Source organism: Pavona decussata, unplaced genomic scaffold, assembly GCF_977016875.1.
Source record: "Pavona decussata unplaced genomic scaffold, jaPavDecu1.1 SCAFFOLD_135, whole genome shotgun sequence".
Taxonomy (NCBI): Eukaryota; Metazoa; Cnidaria; class Anthozoa; order Scleractinia; family Agariciidae; genus Pavona; species Pavona decussata.
In genome coordinates this window covers 927,576-943,036 of record NW_028145548.1, presented here as the reverse complement: position 1 = coordinate 943,036, position 15,461 = coordinate 927,576, and the positions used below count along the sequence as shown (strand labels likewise).

Here is a 15,461-nt window from a genome sequence, read left to right as displayed (position 1 = left end):
TCACTGGGGTCAGACTTTGTCAATTCGCTTCATAAGGAAATCGAAGAATTGTTCCAACTTCGAAGTACATCGCGAATTAATACAAGGTTTTCCCGCTATGTAATGACGCGTTTTCCGGGTATTTGTGAGTAAATATATTTTTCCAACGCGCTTTGACTTTTACAAAGCCGTAAAATTTGAATGGGATTTGGAAAAGTCACATGGGCCATATAAAGTTCATAAAAGTTTCGAAGTTAGGACGTTTTAGAAAGTAAGACACGAACTTCAGGTAAGATTCACGGAATTTTGGTTTTCTCATGTGCTGTCGACCTTATAGACCCTTGGACGGTTTTTACACGAGCAAGTTTTCCTTAGAAATTCTGCATTTGGCCAGTTTAATATTCTCATGAGTACGACAAGATTTGTCAAGGTTTTCCTCGAAACCTGCGTTCCAGCTTTTTAGGGTGGACATGCTTTCACATATGTGATTGCGTGATTGTGATTGTGATTATATAGACAAGGATTTTTCATATAAATGTCACAGTCAGTTCTATAATAATTATATAAGTTGCTGAATTATACATATCGCGAAGTTGGCGAATTTTGACTCGTTCTGTATGTATGAAACAATCACATAAGGGAACTCGTCATAACAAGTTTGTTCGAAGAGGACCCACCTTGTTTGGGGTAGGGGATTTATCGAAGACACCACCTATCTCATGAAGATACCAACAAAATTTTATTGGCTTCAAAATTTGAGTTGTCCCAGAAATATTGAGCTAGCAAGTGTCGGCATTGCTAGATAAACAATAAAAGTGAGGTTTGAATCTCATTGTCACTTTTTTACTGCTGAATAGAGGGGTGGCTATGCAATGACGGAAAAGACCATCTTTTTGAGGTTGAGGAAGGGGGCTGCAGGCAGATACCATCACATATTTTATGGTTTGGTGGGTCCTGTTCGAGTATAGTAGTTTTGACCACTTCCCCAATATGTATCTGATCACCGAGGTTTTTTTTTTTTTTTTTAGTTTATACACACGAACACGTCAAAATTGTCAAAAAGCTTGTCAAAGAAAAGACGAGTTTGTCGTGTGTAATCAGCCTAAACATTAAATGTGTTTAGGATGTCAAGTGTTTATAATCACGCCTTCTTGTACACAGTGCTTTGCTTCATTAATTGTCAGACATGTTCTTTACAAGGAAAATAATAGTTTGCCAACAAACTAGAAGAAATAAATTTGAGTGGAACAGACTTGGTTTGTACATGAGTAAATTTAACTTTAAAATATAAGAATGTAATAGCACAATGATTATTTGGTATGTGGGCGAAATAAATTGAAAAACAGCCAGTTTAACACGTGTAATAATAAATGAAACGCTTTCAAATCGACACAAGTATGAGCAACTAGTTTTTGCTTCGAATCGTTGCTGTTATTGAGCGATAACAATTTCTAAATTTAAGTTTGAAAATATAAGAATGTAATAGTACAATGATTATTTGGTATGTGGGCGAATTAATGGTTAACTGTAAGCGACTGCAGTGGGTGTACCTTCGCACGTTAGTCAATCATTTTACTCAAAATTTTATTGCTCGCCCTCGAAGGTTACCACCGACCTAAGATAATTTTTTTGACCCCCTCGTTTTCCACGGGAGAGAAAATATTTCGGCAACAGCTCGTTAATTCGGGGAATAACATTCCATTACCAAAAACTCTCTGCGATTTAAATTCTCAGCAAATTCATCCTTTGCAGAAAAAATTGCATGAGCTTACACAGATATACCTACAAAAAGTTACAAAACTATCTGAGAACACAGATCCATCCATCGCACTTTGAAATAACCGCCATTGCAGTTTGTAACAAACTTTGTATAAAAAGAACTGTCGTACTTTGAGTATTTTAAAAACTTTGAAATAACCGCCATCGCTCTTTGTAATAATGGCTCGATTTATATATACAGGGACGGATCATCCGTCAAAACGAATCATCTGTCTCGGTATAAATACTAGAGACGGACCATCTGTCTGGGACGAACTGGGAGTTCGTCTGATAATTCGTCTGTGTATAAATACGGGCTTTCAGACGGATCATCCGGCCAGACGAATAATCCACGGTAGTTCGTCTGTCGTACCGGGATAGTTCGTCTGGATGGATGATCCGTCTGAAGGCCCGTATTTATACACAGACGAATTATCAGACGCACTACCGTTTTTTGCCCAAGTTCGCCCAAGACGGATGATCCGTCTCTAGTATAAATCGTGCCAATCAGTTTGTAATAAAAAGCTGTCGCGCTTTGAGATAATGGTGACTACACCTTGCAATAAACTTTGCAATAAAAAGCTGTCGCATTTTGATAAACTTTGCAATAAAAAGCTGTCCGGCACTTTGATAAACTTTGCAATATAAAGCTGTCGCCCTTTGTAATAAACTTTGCAATAAAAAGAGCTCTGTCGTATTCTATGTTAGGAAGGTAAACCCAAATAATGGTCGATTTTTCTAATTTTGGCCTTTCTCGTTTAAATTTACAAATGTGTTTTGGATTGTTATATACCTAGGAAATAAGCAGAAATTAGCACGTCGCCACCGGGCAGTTATCATCACATCGTTTGCCGTTCGACAACAAGTTAGTGAGTGTTACTTATTTTGCTCAACGTGGACGTCGAGTTTTAAGGGAAGGCGAATGTTAGGGAAACTTTGGTCGATGTTTATTGTACTCATATTCGAATTTATAAGGAATATTTCATATTTATCCAAGTATATTTTGGGGTTTAAGGTTTTGTTATTATTGGTTCTTTATCGTATAGGCAATGGTAACCTTAGTTTCCGTTTTAGCTTTCAGTAATTTGCCGAGCTGTGCAAATGTTCTCGAAAACCTTATAATGCTTGTTACTAAAGGGAAAATAATTAGAAAACCAACAGTAGCTATGCAAGAAAGTATTTTTCAATTTACCTTCGTTGACCTGAATAAGGTTAATCAACTTCAGGAAGTTCTAGAAGTGTTACTTGAAGTAAATTGGTTTCTTTTAAAATGAATACTCTTGAAATGAGCTCCGTTCTGTAATTGCGTTTTCTAGAGAATTCAATAGGAATAAATCAACAACTTTTACGGTTCCTGTTCTGCTCATGTGTATGAATAGCTCAACCGTTTAGTTATGAATACTAAGTGAGTTCTTTGTGAACTGTGATAACGGTAATTACGCGGCACGACTGAGCCGTTCACTAACACTTCGGAAAACTCATTTGCTATACGTTGCGCACCTTAAGAACTTTTAATTTAGGACAGTTGAATAGTGCAAGTTCTCCTTGGTCAATAAGCGTAGTTTATATTGAGGTCTTGGTGCTAAAACTTGGCTTTTTAATCTTCTACGCGTTATTCAAAGTACTGCCGCGTCCTCTGTAATTACTTTTCATATTCACACGCCTTGTATTCTGTTAACAATGGATACTTGTACAATCATATATATACAACTCTGTATGTAGCACTAAGTGATTACATGGAACCAAAAGTGAAGTTGTCGCTGTTAATTCTACATCCAGTTGCGGCTAGATCTTGGTACCTCAAGGGAGTGACGGCCCTTTCTCGCAAGCGATCTCTCCTTGAGTTAATCTCCCCCAAGAGTTTGTCACAGAAGTTCTCCCGTGGAAGTACAGAATACTGAGCCGAAACGTTCGCGTTCGCTTAGAGTGGAAAAACCTTCCGTCACAGTACTTTGAGTCAACTTCGAAATAACCGCCATTGCACTATGTAATAAACTTTGTAATAAACTGAGCTGTTTCTCTTTGTACTAAACTTGTAATAAAATTAGCCAAGGTAAAATTTTCTCGTATAACCGCAGTTATTAAGTATTAGGTCCACTTGCCCTCTGACGAGTTCTATTTAAGTGCGATGACGGTTGCTACAAAGTGCGATGGTCTGTTATTACAAATTAAAGTACGACACCTTTTGTATTACAAAGTGTGGCAGCTTTTTTATTACAAAGTTCAACAGGTATTAAAAAGCGCCACGATTATTACAAAGTGTGACAAGACACGGGTGAGATTACTGTAAAAACAAAGCACTTTTTTACGATATACAGTGTTAAAGACATGAGAATTACACTGCAAAAATTGGGATATCTGTTCAAATGGCTAAGCACCGTTGCTAAACCAAGTGTTTCGGACAATTTAAGCCGGATTGCCACGAAATTCCCTCCTGATGATCGGTCCGTTTAGGAGATTATGACACCTTTGTGATTTCTTCTTTTGCATGTTGCTTTCCTTTTTCCTCAAAAGAGCTGTATTAATTTAATAAGGAGTTTCGAAGTTTTGTTTTCTCGAAATTTTAGATTTCACTTTGAACTTTATTTTGGTCAAATAAAATGTTTTTGGTTATTTTTGACCTTCAGTCACAGGAATAACCTTAATTACCCGTCAAGATCACATTGTGCAGCATTTAAAAATGCGAAAAAAAGGTCCGCTAGCATTTTCGTTAGGCTAACAGCTCGTCAATTCGGGGAATAACATTCCATTACCTAAATCTTTCTGCGATTTAAATTTTCAGCAAATATACCTACAAAAAGTTACAAAACGATATGGGAACACAGGAGACAACATTTGAAGTGTTTTACTTAATGTTCACCTGACAAAAACACTTGCAACTACAAAGTATGTTAGCAAAATACATTTATTGGAACTCACAAGAACGTTTTTCTATTTACAACGTAGCTTCGCATGTACCGGAACAAAATGCCTCGCTTTACCTTAAAAGTTTGTTGGTGGAGATACATTTTGTGATTAATTAATGGATCGCTGCCATTAAAAATAATATATATATTAAAAATAATAATAATAATAATAATAATAATAATAATAATAATAATAATGACGTTTTTTGCAAAATCGTAGCTTCTAAGAGTCAGATATATTTTCGTGTGTATATTTTTGTAGCACTGTATATATTGGCACTGTCTGGGAACTTGCGGAGTGCGAACCTGGATGTGCACCATTCTTAGGTGCACTTCTTCTTCTGCTTGGGCGCCCTATTCAAAGGCTTCTCTTACAATTCTGTCCTAGCGCATTTTTTTAAAACGAAAATGCGAGAACGTGGGAAAAAAAATTGCAATCTGTTCGAACGTAGTCCATCTGTGCCCAGTGAAACTCATCACCAACCTCCTTCCAAGGGTCCTCTCCTACTCGGCCCCCGAGTAGGAGAGGACCCTGGGAACGAGGTTGACTCATCACCAGTTTTAGTACACTGCGGTGGTAGTTTATAGTAAAACTGGAAGTTGTTTTTAGTTTTCTGTTGACTGTTGGATTTTTGAAATGACCCCAAATCTCCATAACACTTTCCCTATGCTGATATGGACAATGTAAAGCCAGATTCTAAATCTTTTAGTTGAAAAAACGCCCCCTCGCGACAGTTCAAAATGACCCAAGGCATTGCTAGAAAAACGTATCTATTCAGACAATTCAATTCGGTCTTCAGTTTGTAAATTGAAGCCTCCTTGCTGAGCCCACTTTTTGATAAACGCCGCAAGGAATATTACGCCTCAAGGTAAATTAATATTGTATATTAGCAATAACTGACAAAACTTTCAGTAAGAAATCAATAAACATATGTTCAGCAATGCTGAAAAAAAAAAACATTCTCCGATTTTGGGATAGAAAAAAAAAATACTGATAAGGCACTGTTCAAAGGGTCGCACGTTATATATCAGACACTCCTTTTATGGTGTGGTGTTGTGAACGAAAAGACTGTGAACTGTGTCTTTTTCTCGAACGCCCACGAATGTATGCTGATGGGGCCTAACAGCTTTTGTGGAAGGCGTTCTGGAGGGTTTTCAATTCCATCGGGAAGCTGGATGAAATAAGGAAAAATAAACCAGGAGCCAAAACGGGAACTGTGGTGAGGAATTTGTAGGATTTCGGGACGGGACACCAATCAACAGGGGAAGCAGGATCTGACCCTCTGTTTGGATACCAAAACTGAATTGGGCGTATTAACTGGCCCGAGGGTAATACATTGTAATGCTGTCCACAAGAATGTAGACAATAAAAAAAACATTTATCGACCGACTTTATCCAAATCGTCATCATGCAATATATGCTCCTCCCAGATCGCCATCGGGTCGGTTGCAACATGAACACTATATCTTGGTTCCATATTTTGTCATGCAACACGGTTCTTGGCAGGTCACGAAATTTTCTTTTAGTACGTCACGCAACGAGTTCACCTCCCTCCACTTTTTCGGCTTGTTTACCGTAGCCTTCTGCAAAATATATAAAACGATAGTTAAAAGTCACGGACAGCCAAAAGAAGTTTTCTATTTTATGGGCCTTTGATGGGCGAGTACAGCTTCCCATGGCCCCTGGTATTGCATTTTCTCTGTCTTTCTTGAATTTACGGCGATTGGAACTGCTACTTCAATTTTTGCCCCACCCTCATCCCGTTCGGCGAGGATTACTCCTCATGTTTGTTAAGGTGTACGCCTCATTGCGTGGGAAAATTATTCCTCCTAAAACTAAAATAAACCTAAAATGACTTTAATCTGCAAATGAGTGGTTGTTGTAGCAGTGAAGATTTAGTACTATCTTCCGTCTCATGCACGAATGAAGCAACGACACACTTCACATGGATTATTACATATCTATTTTTAATTCTCTTCGAATTGGCGAGTTTCGTATTCCCGGATGTCCTGGGCCGAGTGGCTAATGCGGGTGAGAATGTAAACAAAATATGGCGGGATTAGACAAAGATACTTTCGATGACTTTCCTTTAACCGCTTAGCCACATTTTGATCGTATGAAGGTTCCGAAGTTAAAGCAGTTCTGGGTATTTTTCAATCTGTCTTTTTTTTCTGTTCACTATTACAGAATTTGTAAGCACAACAATTCTGTCTGGGTATTTTGAAAACGCTTATGGCTCTAGCACCTCTATCTACGAAAATCCTTAAATAACAAGGACTGGAACCAGGTTTGTGAGCCCGCGAGAATGGGCACCCCCACCAAACCCATGTTTTTGCGAAAACCGCTGGGCTCTGAAATCTGGTTTATGTCCTTGTTATCTCAGGTCTTCCCTCTATCTACCTTGCTATTCTCACCCGCATTAGCCTCGCTTTTGTTCGCTCGACCCAGGATGTCCGGGAATTTAAGAATTGGTTCATGCCTAGTGTGCGTATATCGAAATATGGATGCGCGCGGGAAAGTTTGGAGAGCACGAGAGAAGCGTAAGAGTTGCTAGCTTCTTGAGTGCTCTCCAAACTTCCCAAGTGCATCCATAACTCGATATACGCACAGCTATAAGCATGAACCAATTCTTTTATAACATAGTGAAAATAAAGTAAATGATTCCTGAAAAACAGGTTTTGTTCCAGATAAATTACAAAATTCTCTGTACAAAAAAAAGGCGAAAATGGTTTCTCATATCGGTTTAATCTTAACGTTTCATCAAGCTTCCATTTTTTATGGTGTTGTCTTTCTATAAAAGTTTTTTTAAAAACACAGCGCGCGCATTCTTCCGCCATCTGACTTGCACACGTCATCGGATGGACGCACGGCCGTGCGTATGTTGAGAAATGTACCATGATGACGCCAATAGGAATTAGATTAGGATGCAAGCGCGCTATGTTATAAACGAAACTCGCCTATTGTCTTACCGAGTATTGATGACTCACCTGAAAGCCCTACAAATGCACAGCCCCAGACTATACTCCATATCCAGCCAATCAGCAAGAAGACAATGGTTGACAGCTGTAAGAGCCCCACGAAACAATTGACGCACAAAATAGAAGTCCGATTCATGAGCGACATTTCTCGGCGGGTCAAGAAAAACGCGATCATTCCGGATATTACTGTCCCTGTAAAGACAAACACAACAACTGCTGAGAAAACTGGTCATAACAAGTTTTGTTTGAACAGAACCCACCTTGTCTGTGGTAAGGGGGGGGGGGGGGGGGGGGGGGGGCGGTTATTGTAAGACTTCACCTATCTCATGAACGTTACCGACAAAATTTCCTTGGCTTACAAATTTGAGTTGACACAGAAATATTCATCTAGCAATAGTCAGCCATGACTATTGAACCTCATTGCCATCTTTTACTGCTGGACACAGGGTTGGTTATGCAATAAAGACACCATATTTGGAGGTTGAGGAAGGAGGGTGCAGGCAGAGACCACCATCTATTTTGTCGTGTGGTGGGTCCTGTTCGAGTATAGTAGTTTTGACCACCTCCCTTAGGCCATCTCTTTCCATCCTAGCCTCTCGTCTCTCCACGTTAGTTCGTTGAATCATTCCCACAGAGCCTTGAAACAAAATTGATTTCAGGGTTCAGTGAAACTAGAGCTGTTGAAAGGTGCAGACCTACTGAAATTCAATTCTAATATGCTCAACACAGGATACCATAAATCGCTCCCCCAGCTCCCGAAGTGTAAGCCCCCACCCTACCACCCTCTCAAATCTCAGCCGACAAAATCCTTCCAATAACAACCCAACCCCCCCCCCCCCCCCACAATTTGTTAGCTGTTTCAAACTAACCCTAATCACTGAGCAGATAACACATTGCCAATCTCGCAATCTGATTGGCTAAGACATGAACGTCCTTCGTTCGACAACAAATCCACGGCTCTACGTAGCTCTTGCTAGATGCTATAAACTTATTTTGACAATATTCATTCTATTAAACACTCCATTTTGATAAAAGGGGAATTTAAAGTAGAAATAGACGAGACAAGGAAATGATAATTAGCGCAGACATACGCATCATAAATTGAACTAAATAATGTATGAAACACCACCTTGAAAGGTGATAAAGACCTGCAAAAGACTGGGGGGACAGCAACTTCTTAAAAATATTCTTAGAGAGGATTTGTTTTCTTTCTTTGGTTTGTTTGTTTGTTCGCTTGCTTTTCAAAGATGCACTCAAAGGCAATCATGACCGTCCTCGCTAAACTTCAAATTTCGGTAAATTTGCGGTCAACGAATGTTCGTAGCCGAATTTTTGCTTCAGCTGATCAGAGCAGAATTCATAGCGTTGGGTAAAAACTGTCAACAGCTAATTTTGATGCAAATCCTACTAAACTCAAGGGGGAAGCGTTGTTTTTAACTTGTGTTCTATCAAAAAAACCCTACTTTAAACCGCCTTACGCTGTTTTTAACCTTTATTTACTGAAGCCCAAGTAATTTTTTTTTGAACATTTAATACTCGCATAATGAGGTGTTTAATAAATGTCTAAAAACCTGTTAAATTGCAAGATAAAGGACGAATACTTTGTTATATGACTAGTCACGGAAGAAAAGATGTTTCAGATAGCCAGAACGTTGATGATATTTATATAATTTTTTTTTGTTATTGTTCTTTAGAATGCGTTTCTGCAGTAGATAAAGCGTTTCACCCAATAGATTTCCCAAGCCTCAAAACAGAATCAGTCAAAAAAAAAAAGTCAGAATCTGCCAGATATATAGCAATATATATGATAACATTGTTGCTTCAAAGATTGTACTAATGCCTCTTCAGGGGATTAACCATTTTGCGAACGAAGTATCCTATGATGACCACGCAATTAGCGCTTAGCGGAAACCGAAAAGATTTTAAAATTTGCTTTCGTGCAATATTTTTCCTCTTTCATGTTTCCTTTGTCGCTATAAAAATTCGTTAGTTACTAGCAATGGCCTGAAGTAATTATTCTACAAAAATCCTTGAAGAATTTGCATTTTTGAACAGTATTATAAATTACACCTTGAAAACTGTCTCTAGCTCTATTAGTTGAAGTCTATATTAGTGCAATATCGTCACTTTTATATGTCGGATTGAGCAAAGATGTGACTTCTTTTCTATTCTTCATCAGTCTAAACAAATCAAGAGACTGAAAGATTTTAACTATGATTTCGTCTCAAAACCCAAATAAGGATTAGTTAGTGAAACAGCTACCTTACGAGTCACAGAAGATGAAATTGCCGCATTGAAAATAAAAATTAATTTTCTTCGCGGTGTCTAACTTCAATCATCTTGTCAACAAAAAGAAATAGGAAACCAATTAACGGAATTTTAAAATGACCTCGGGTTATTTTTCTCCGCGTTTAAATAATGAAGAGAATTTTTAATAAAAGTAGTATATTGGATTTTTAGTTTGTATTTTACGATTTTCGCTGGATGAAAAAAAATACCCCAGCTAATTATTTATGCCATAGTGAGCTTTCAGCAAACACACATTGTTTAGCCCCTTTCAATTCCCACAAAATACAACAAGCGTGCGAAGATATATGGTATACAAATTCTTTCTGCAAGTGTGAACGTATCTCGATTGTTCGAATCAATTCATCACGGACATACAGCAAATTTTCCATCGATTCTATACCGAAGCGCTTCGTACCAAGATGGTAAACTAAAAACTCTTCGCCATGGAGAAAACTGATTTACAGCATAAATAAATGTTTAGTTAAAGAAAGCACTGTCACACTATGTTTTACAAAGGTAAATAAAGAACGGATAAGGACAGACAAACCTACCTAACCCTGGAAATAAAATGTTCAAAATGAGACATAAAATGGCTGCTGACCGCGGAAGAACTGGTATGGCTTCCTGTGCCGTGATTCCTTTCTTCTTCTTGCCGACTCCAGCCACCTTTTCCCCTGGAATAACCGTTTCGGTCGGAATTTGAAATCCTGGAAAAAGTGTGTTCGGAGTTGCGGCCACCGATGAACAAGAAATTCTCTCCGAACGAGGGACAATTCTCGACGAATTACTTTGCTCTGTTTCAAGACTAAAGCTCCTTTGCAGATAGTTGCCATTCTCGAGAGTTTTTGGCGGAGATAGTCCAGGCGCCAATTCCCCTAATTGTGGACTGTTGTCTCCCGTAAAAACTGGCACGTTTAAAGCCAAATGTGGCAGACTTTCTTTCGCATTTTTTTCCCGATATTCACTATCGCCATCTGTGATTAATACTTGAGTCGATGAGCTTCCATTCTTCTTCATTGTGAAACCAAAGTAAATCGTTTAAAAGCCTCGCCGGTTTCAGCGCATGAAATCAAGTTAAGTTTTCGGGGTTTTTAGCCACGAAAACAACAGCTTTGTCAGTACATTTACAGAAAGCTTGCTGGTTTCCCACTAGCATTCATTATGGACAAACGAATGTCAGAAGAAGCGAAGAAAGGAAATGTAAACATGTCGAAAACCCGAAGGCAGAAGTGTGGGCCTCTTTGACATCACAATAAAGGCTCGATTTTCAGATCAATTTACATCAAAAAATCCATCAACACCTCATTGTTTTGTTATGCAAGTAACACTACGCAATCATCTCAAGTCCCTTCCGGAAAACAAACGGTTACGAAATGCCTCCCACTAAAACTTCAATAAATTGAACTTAAATACCGCTCAGCGCAGACAAAGATACTTTTCCCACTAATTATTTATTATTATCATTATTATTATTATAAATACTTCACTGGCATGGAAATCAGTGGATGGTACGATAAGCGTTCACGATGCGATGGCTAGAGTCACCTGCGAGTTCAATTTAAGTGCAGCTTTCCTTAATTTTAGTCCGTGTTCTCAAGTAAAATATTACCGATTTTAATTAATACCAACCTAAAATTGTAGAGAGAAAGCAGTACAAGTTAATTATTAATTTCTAGTTCTTAAAGCTGAAGAAGATTAGTGTTCAAGCGTTGAGTATTTCAATTTGCATTTCAGTACGTATACTGTTCAAAAACAAAAGAAACTAACAATAAACTTGACCAATGAAGTTATCAAACGAAAATTGAAGCCTGAATTATGCAGTTCAAGCCGTTATTCCGGTCTTTTCAAACGAGGTTTCAAATCGATCCTTTAGTTTGTCGGAAACAATGTATTTTTATATTCGTTGACTACTGATTGTCTGACTTCCTCACTGCAATATCGGTTGTATTGTTTTTTGTTTTACTCTTTTTTTGCTTTTCAAGTACGGATGTGTGAACAACAATTGAAAGCTGTTAGTAGGGCTTTGCTGACTTCACGGGTTTTTAAGGCAATGAGTACACCCTGTCAATAGTTCACAAATTGATGCACAGATCAGGAATCGACTGAAATTAATCACTGAAATTAAAACCAGAACAACTAAAGATACTTCAAGAATAAATAAAAATCCCTCAGTCGGTAAATATCTAGGCAGATAAGATTCCGTTCTCGGGTATTTTAAACCTTCCGGCCTTTCTCCATCGACTTGCCACCGGTTGTTGCTGTGATATTACCCGCGTTCCGGTGTTCAAATGGAGACTGGGGACGAGTTTTTTTAAGAAAATTGAAAAAATTAGAGACTTTGTATGAATTTGGGGGACCCCATCTCAGAAGTTAGAGACATTTGGGCGACCTTTGACAGGTTACTACGCAATGACATGTCAAAATTTCTGTTTAATTTTTTTTCTATTAATATTATTATTAAAGAGTAGGGCATGGAGTTCCCGGTGTGCTGGTCTGGTCTTTGTGCTGTTTCATTATAAGTAGTAATGTAAACCGCATTTGAATATATGCATATAGAAAATGCGGTATATAAATACCATTACCATTACCATTACCATTACCATTATTATTACTATTATTATTATTACTATTATTATTATTGTTATTATTATTATTATTATTATTATTATTATTATTATTATTATTATTATTGATTTTTTTATGTGATCTTTCTGGCGATGGGGTTCATTTCTTCGAATGACGCAATTTGAACACTGAATGTGTAAACTAGGGCCCACTTCCTTTATGAACTTCGGAAACAGGCAGTTTGGCTCCGAGTATGTGCCTCTACCATTAGCAGAAATTAAATGCAAAGCGCATGCGCAGCTTGATGATCCCGATCGTTTTTGGTCTTAGCGGCTTACGAGGTAATTGTAGTTAAGACACGACTTAGCCCCTATACTGAATAAAATTGGACCAATAATGAAACTTAGTATAAATCTACTAGTGTTCTATCACGAATGCCGTTCTCTGATTGGCTACGCTACTCGCTATCTATTCTGTGATAGATAGTGAGTAGCGATTTTCAACAAAATGGCGCTCGCTTCTTCGCGTTTTCGAAGTGTCTGCGATGAGGAAATAGATAATTTACTTGTTCAGTTTTGAACGACTAGTAGATTTATACTAAAACAATTAGATTATTCGCTCTCGATTTCTATGCGTGATAGTTGATTCGGGCTTCGCCGTCATCAACTATCACGCGATAGAAATCTCGAGCTCATAATCTAATTGTTAAATAAAAAGGGCTGGCTTTCTCTCTGATAGCAGGACCTAGGATTTTTTTTTTTCCGAGTATGCTTGTGTCATTTACTGATTAAAATACATCATTCTCATTTATTCACCGGGCTTAACATATTCCATCACATTATTGCCAAATGTTGCGCATATGCCACACATTGACATTCTAATCCTAGCAGTGTGCAGGATGTTTGACCCATGAACCTAGTTTAATGGCCTTAGCTCCTACGAGTCTCCTGTAGCTCAGTGGTACCTGGCATCCGAACTAGTAACCGGAAGGTTTTAGGTTCGAATTCCTGATACATCCTGATGGGAGCACTCGGATTCTTTTTTCCGAGCATGCCTGTGACATTTACCGATTAATACGTCATTCTCATTGTATAAATAGCCCGTCTTCTGTGAACGAGTTCAAACTGCTGGAACTGCACTTTTTCAACTGCACTTTTTCAAAAACTGGTGACAAATTTAATGGTCAAACCAGAGCATACAGGTTTTCGTACAAACTGAAGCGAAATGTATATGCCTACATATATTTGAAATGCAAATCAGTGAAAGAATTAATAAATGATCTGAGGCCATCGCTCGTTATACATGTACGCAACTTTATAAACAGCTGCGAAAAGAAACCCTGAATATTAAACATTCAGGCTTGAACGGGATTCGAACCCATGACCAATACGATACTGGTGCAGTTAAGGCTACACAAACTGACCTATCAGGCCCACTGAATTTCCTAAAATCATCTAATGTGCTATCAGGTGGCTAGCGTACAGACCTATGACGGAATTTTTAATTCGAACAGCTAGTATGCTTGAATTACTATAAAGTTAAAATCTTGGAACCTAACATAAACGCATGCAATATTCACTTAAAAACCGGAACTCAACATTGACTGCCGGTTTAGCCAATGCAATGGAATAGATCCCGGCTCTGAAGACAGGGATTATTTAAGCTAATTGTATAGCCAAAGTTCAAACAGTAACGAAGCTAGAGATGTACGTACCGTGCCCGGCACTATAAAAATTTCATTTTCTGAACTGATAAAATTAAAAGCTTCAATTGTTCAATGGATCTTTAAAATATCCTTTGTTGCCGCACGTTTTTAAAAAAAAGTTACAAAATGAAATTTTCAAATGATTATTGTTGTTTTGTTCTAAAGCGACCGTTCTTGGTAGTTAAGAAACTGACAAACTCTGTCAAGACAGAATACAAATGAACTTCTCATGTATTTAATCAACTTACCGGCTCCTGGCGTGATGATGTTAAGAATGAGACAAAAAACCGCAACTTTAAACGGTAAAACTGGAATATTCTTGACAGCAAAACCTCCAGAACTCCTTTCACCGCGAGCGCCGTGACTTTTGTGTACATTATTCTGCGGTCCTCCGTGTTTGCTTATTTCCTCTGTTCTCCGAGAGGTTTTTGTATCTAACCTCAAATGGTTTTCCCCAGTAATTGTTTTAGCTGTTAGCTCACTTATGGCCAGTTGCTCATGTGTTTCAAAAGGATGGACAGACTCGGGAAAAGGATGAGCAAAGAGCGAACCACGAGGCAAAAGAACATGGCTTGGAACATGAAAACTGTTTTGAGCAAGAAGCAATGGTTTAACAAGATGTTTCTTTGAGGCGGGCGGTCGATTATTGTTCTCCATTAATAAACTTGCCATTTTTCCGCTGCAATCTGCTTCAAATACACTCAGACATCTTTACAGCATTGAAGACCTCTTTTTGCACTCGGAAGCTTGATTTGAAAGAACAAAAAGGTTTGTTTACTGAAAGTCACATTTGCGTTCATCGCCGTGAACCAGCTCAAAGAAATTTTCATTTATGAGTAATTATTCTTTTCATGGCGACAGCGTTCTGTTTGTTTAAACTGTTTGCTTTCAGCTTTGCCTTTTAATTTTCAATAAGTGCTTTGCATGAAATAAATAAAGCAGCGCGCTGGCAAAGCAATAACATATTTATTCGAAAATGAAAATAACAAGCGAGTTGACAAGCACGCATTTAATGTTATTAAATCAAATCGACCCTACACGGAATAGGTAAAAGAAGATATGCTATATAATATTTATTGTTTTGCCTTACGGGTTTATTTTATGAAGTTTGTTTGAATATCATAAAACTTGTGTCAAAATTGATGCGCCAGAAGGCTTGCTACCCTGCATATGACGCTGAGCATGGGAAATATTAATATCAAATTACACTCATTTCATACAAGAGTTCGTTTATTTCATTCCCATACTTGGACATGAACTGTAGTTTTAGAGGAATTTTA

At 38.0% G+C, this 15,461-nt stretch overlaps 1 protein-coding gene and 1 long non-coding RNA gene across 3 annotated transcripts; one reads left to right on the top strand and one right to left on the bottom strand.

The window, feature by feature from the left end:
- The first annotated feature begins 817 nt into the window (after positions 1 to 817).
- Positions 818 to 1,231, top strand: LOC146467535 (uncharacterized). The gene is made up of 2 exons (XR_014867712.1): positions 818 to 946; positions 1,008 to 1,231. It is a non-coding gene; the product is annotated as an uncharacterized LOC146467535 (long non-coding RNA).
- Positions 1,232 to 5,132: 3,901 nt separating this feature from the next.
- LOC146467534 (uncharacterized) lies at positions 5,133 to 14,959 on the bottom strand. 2 transcript variants are annotated; one of them, XM_085125822.1, is made up of 3 exons: positions 14,430 to 14,959; positions 7,632 to 7,814; positions 5,133 to 6,227 (listed from the first exon to the last, which is right to left on the bottom strand). In XM_085125822.1, exons 1-3 carry the CDS (start codon positions 14,851 to 14,853, stop codon positions 6,175 to 6,177), a joined length of 660 nt encoding a protein of 219 aa, XP_084981948.1. In that variant the 5' UTR covers positions 14,854 to 14,959; the 3' UTR covers positions 5,133 to 6,174. The 2 variants fall into 2 exon arrangements, with proteins under 2 accessions (XP_084981948.1, XP_084981946.1); XM_085125820.1 differs by lacking the exon at positions 14,430 to 14,959 and adding an exon at positions 10,463 to 11,247.
- Positions 14,960 to 15,461: the final 502 nt, after the last annotated feature.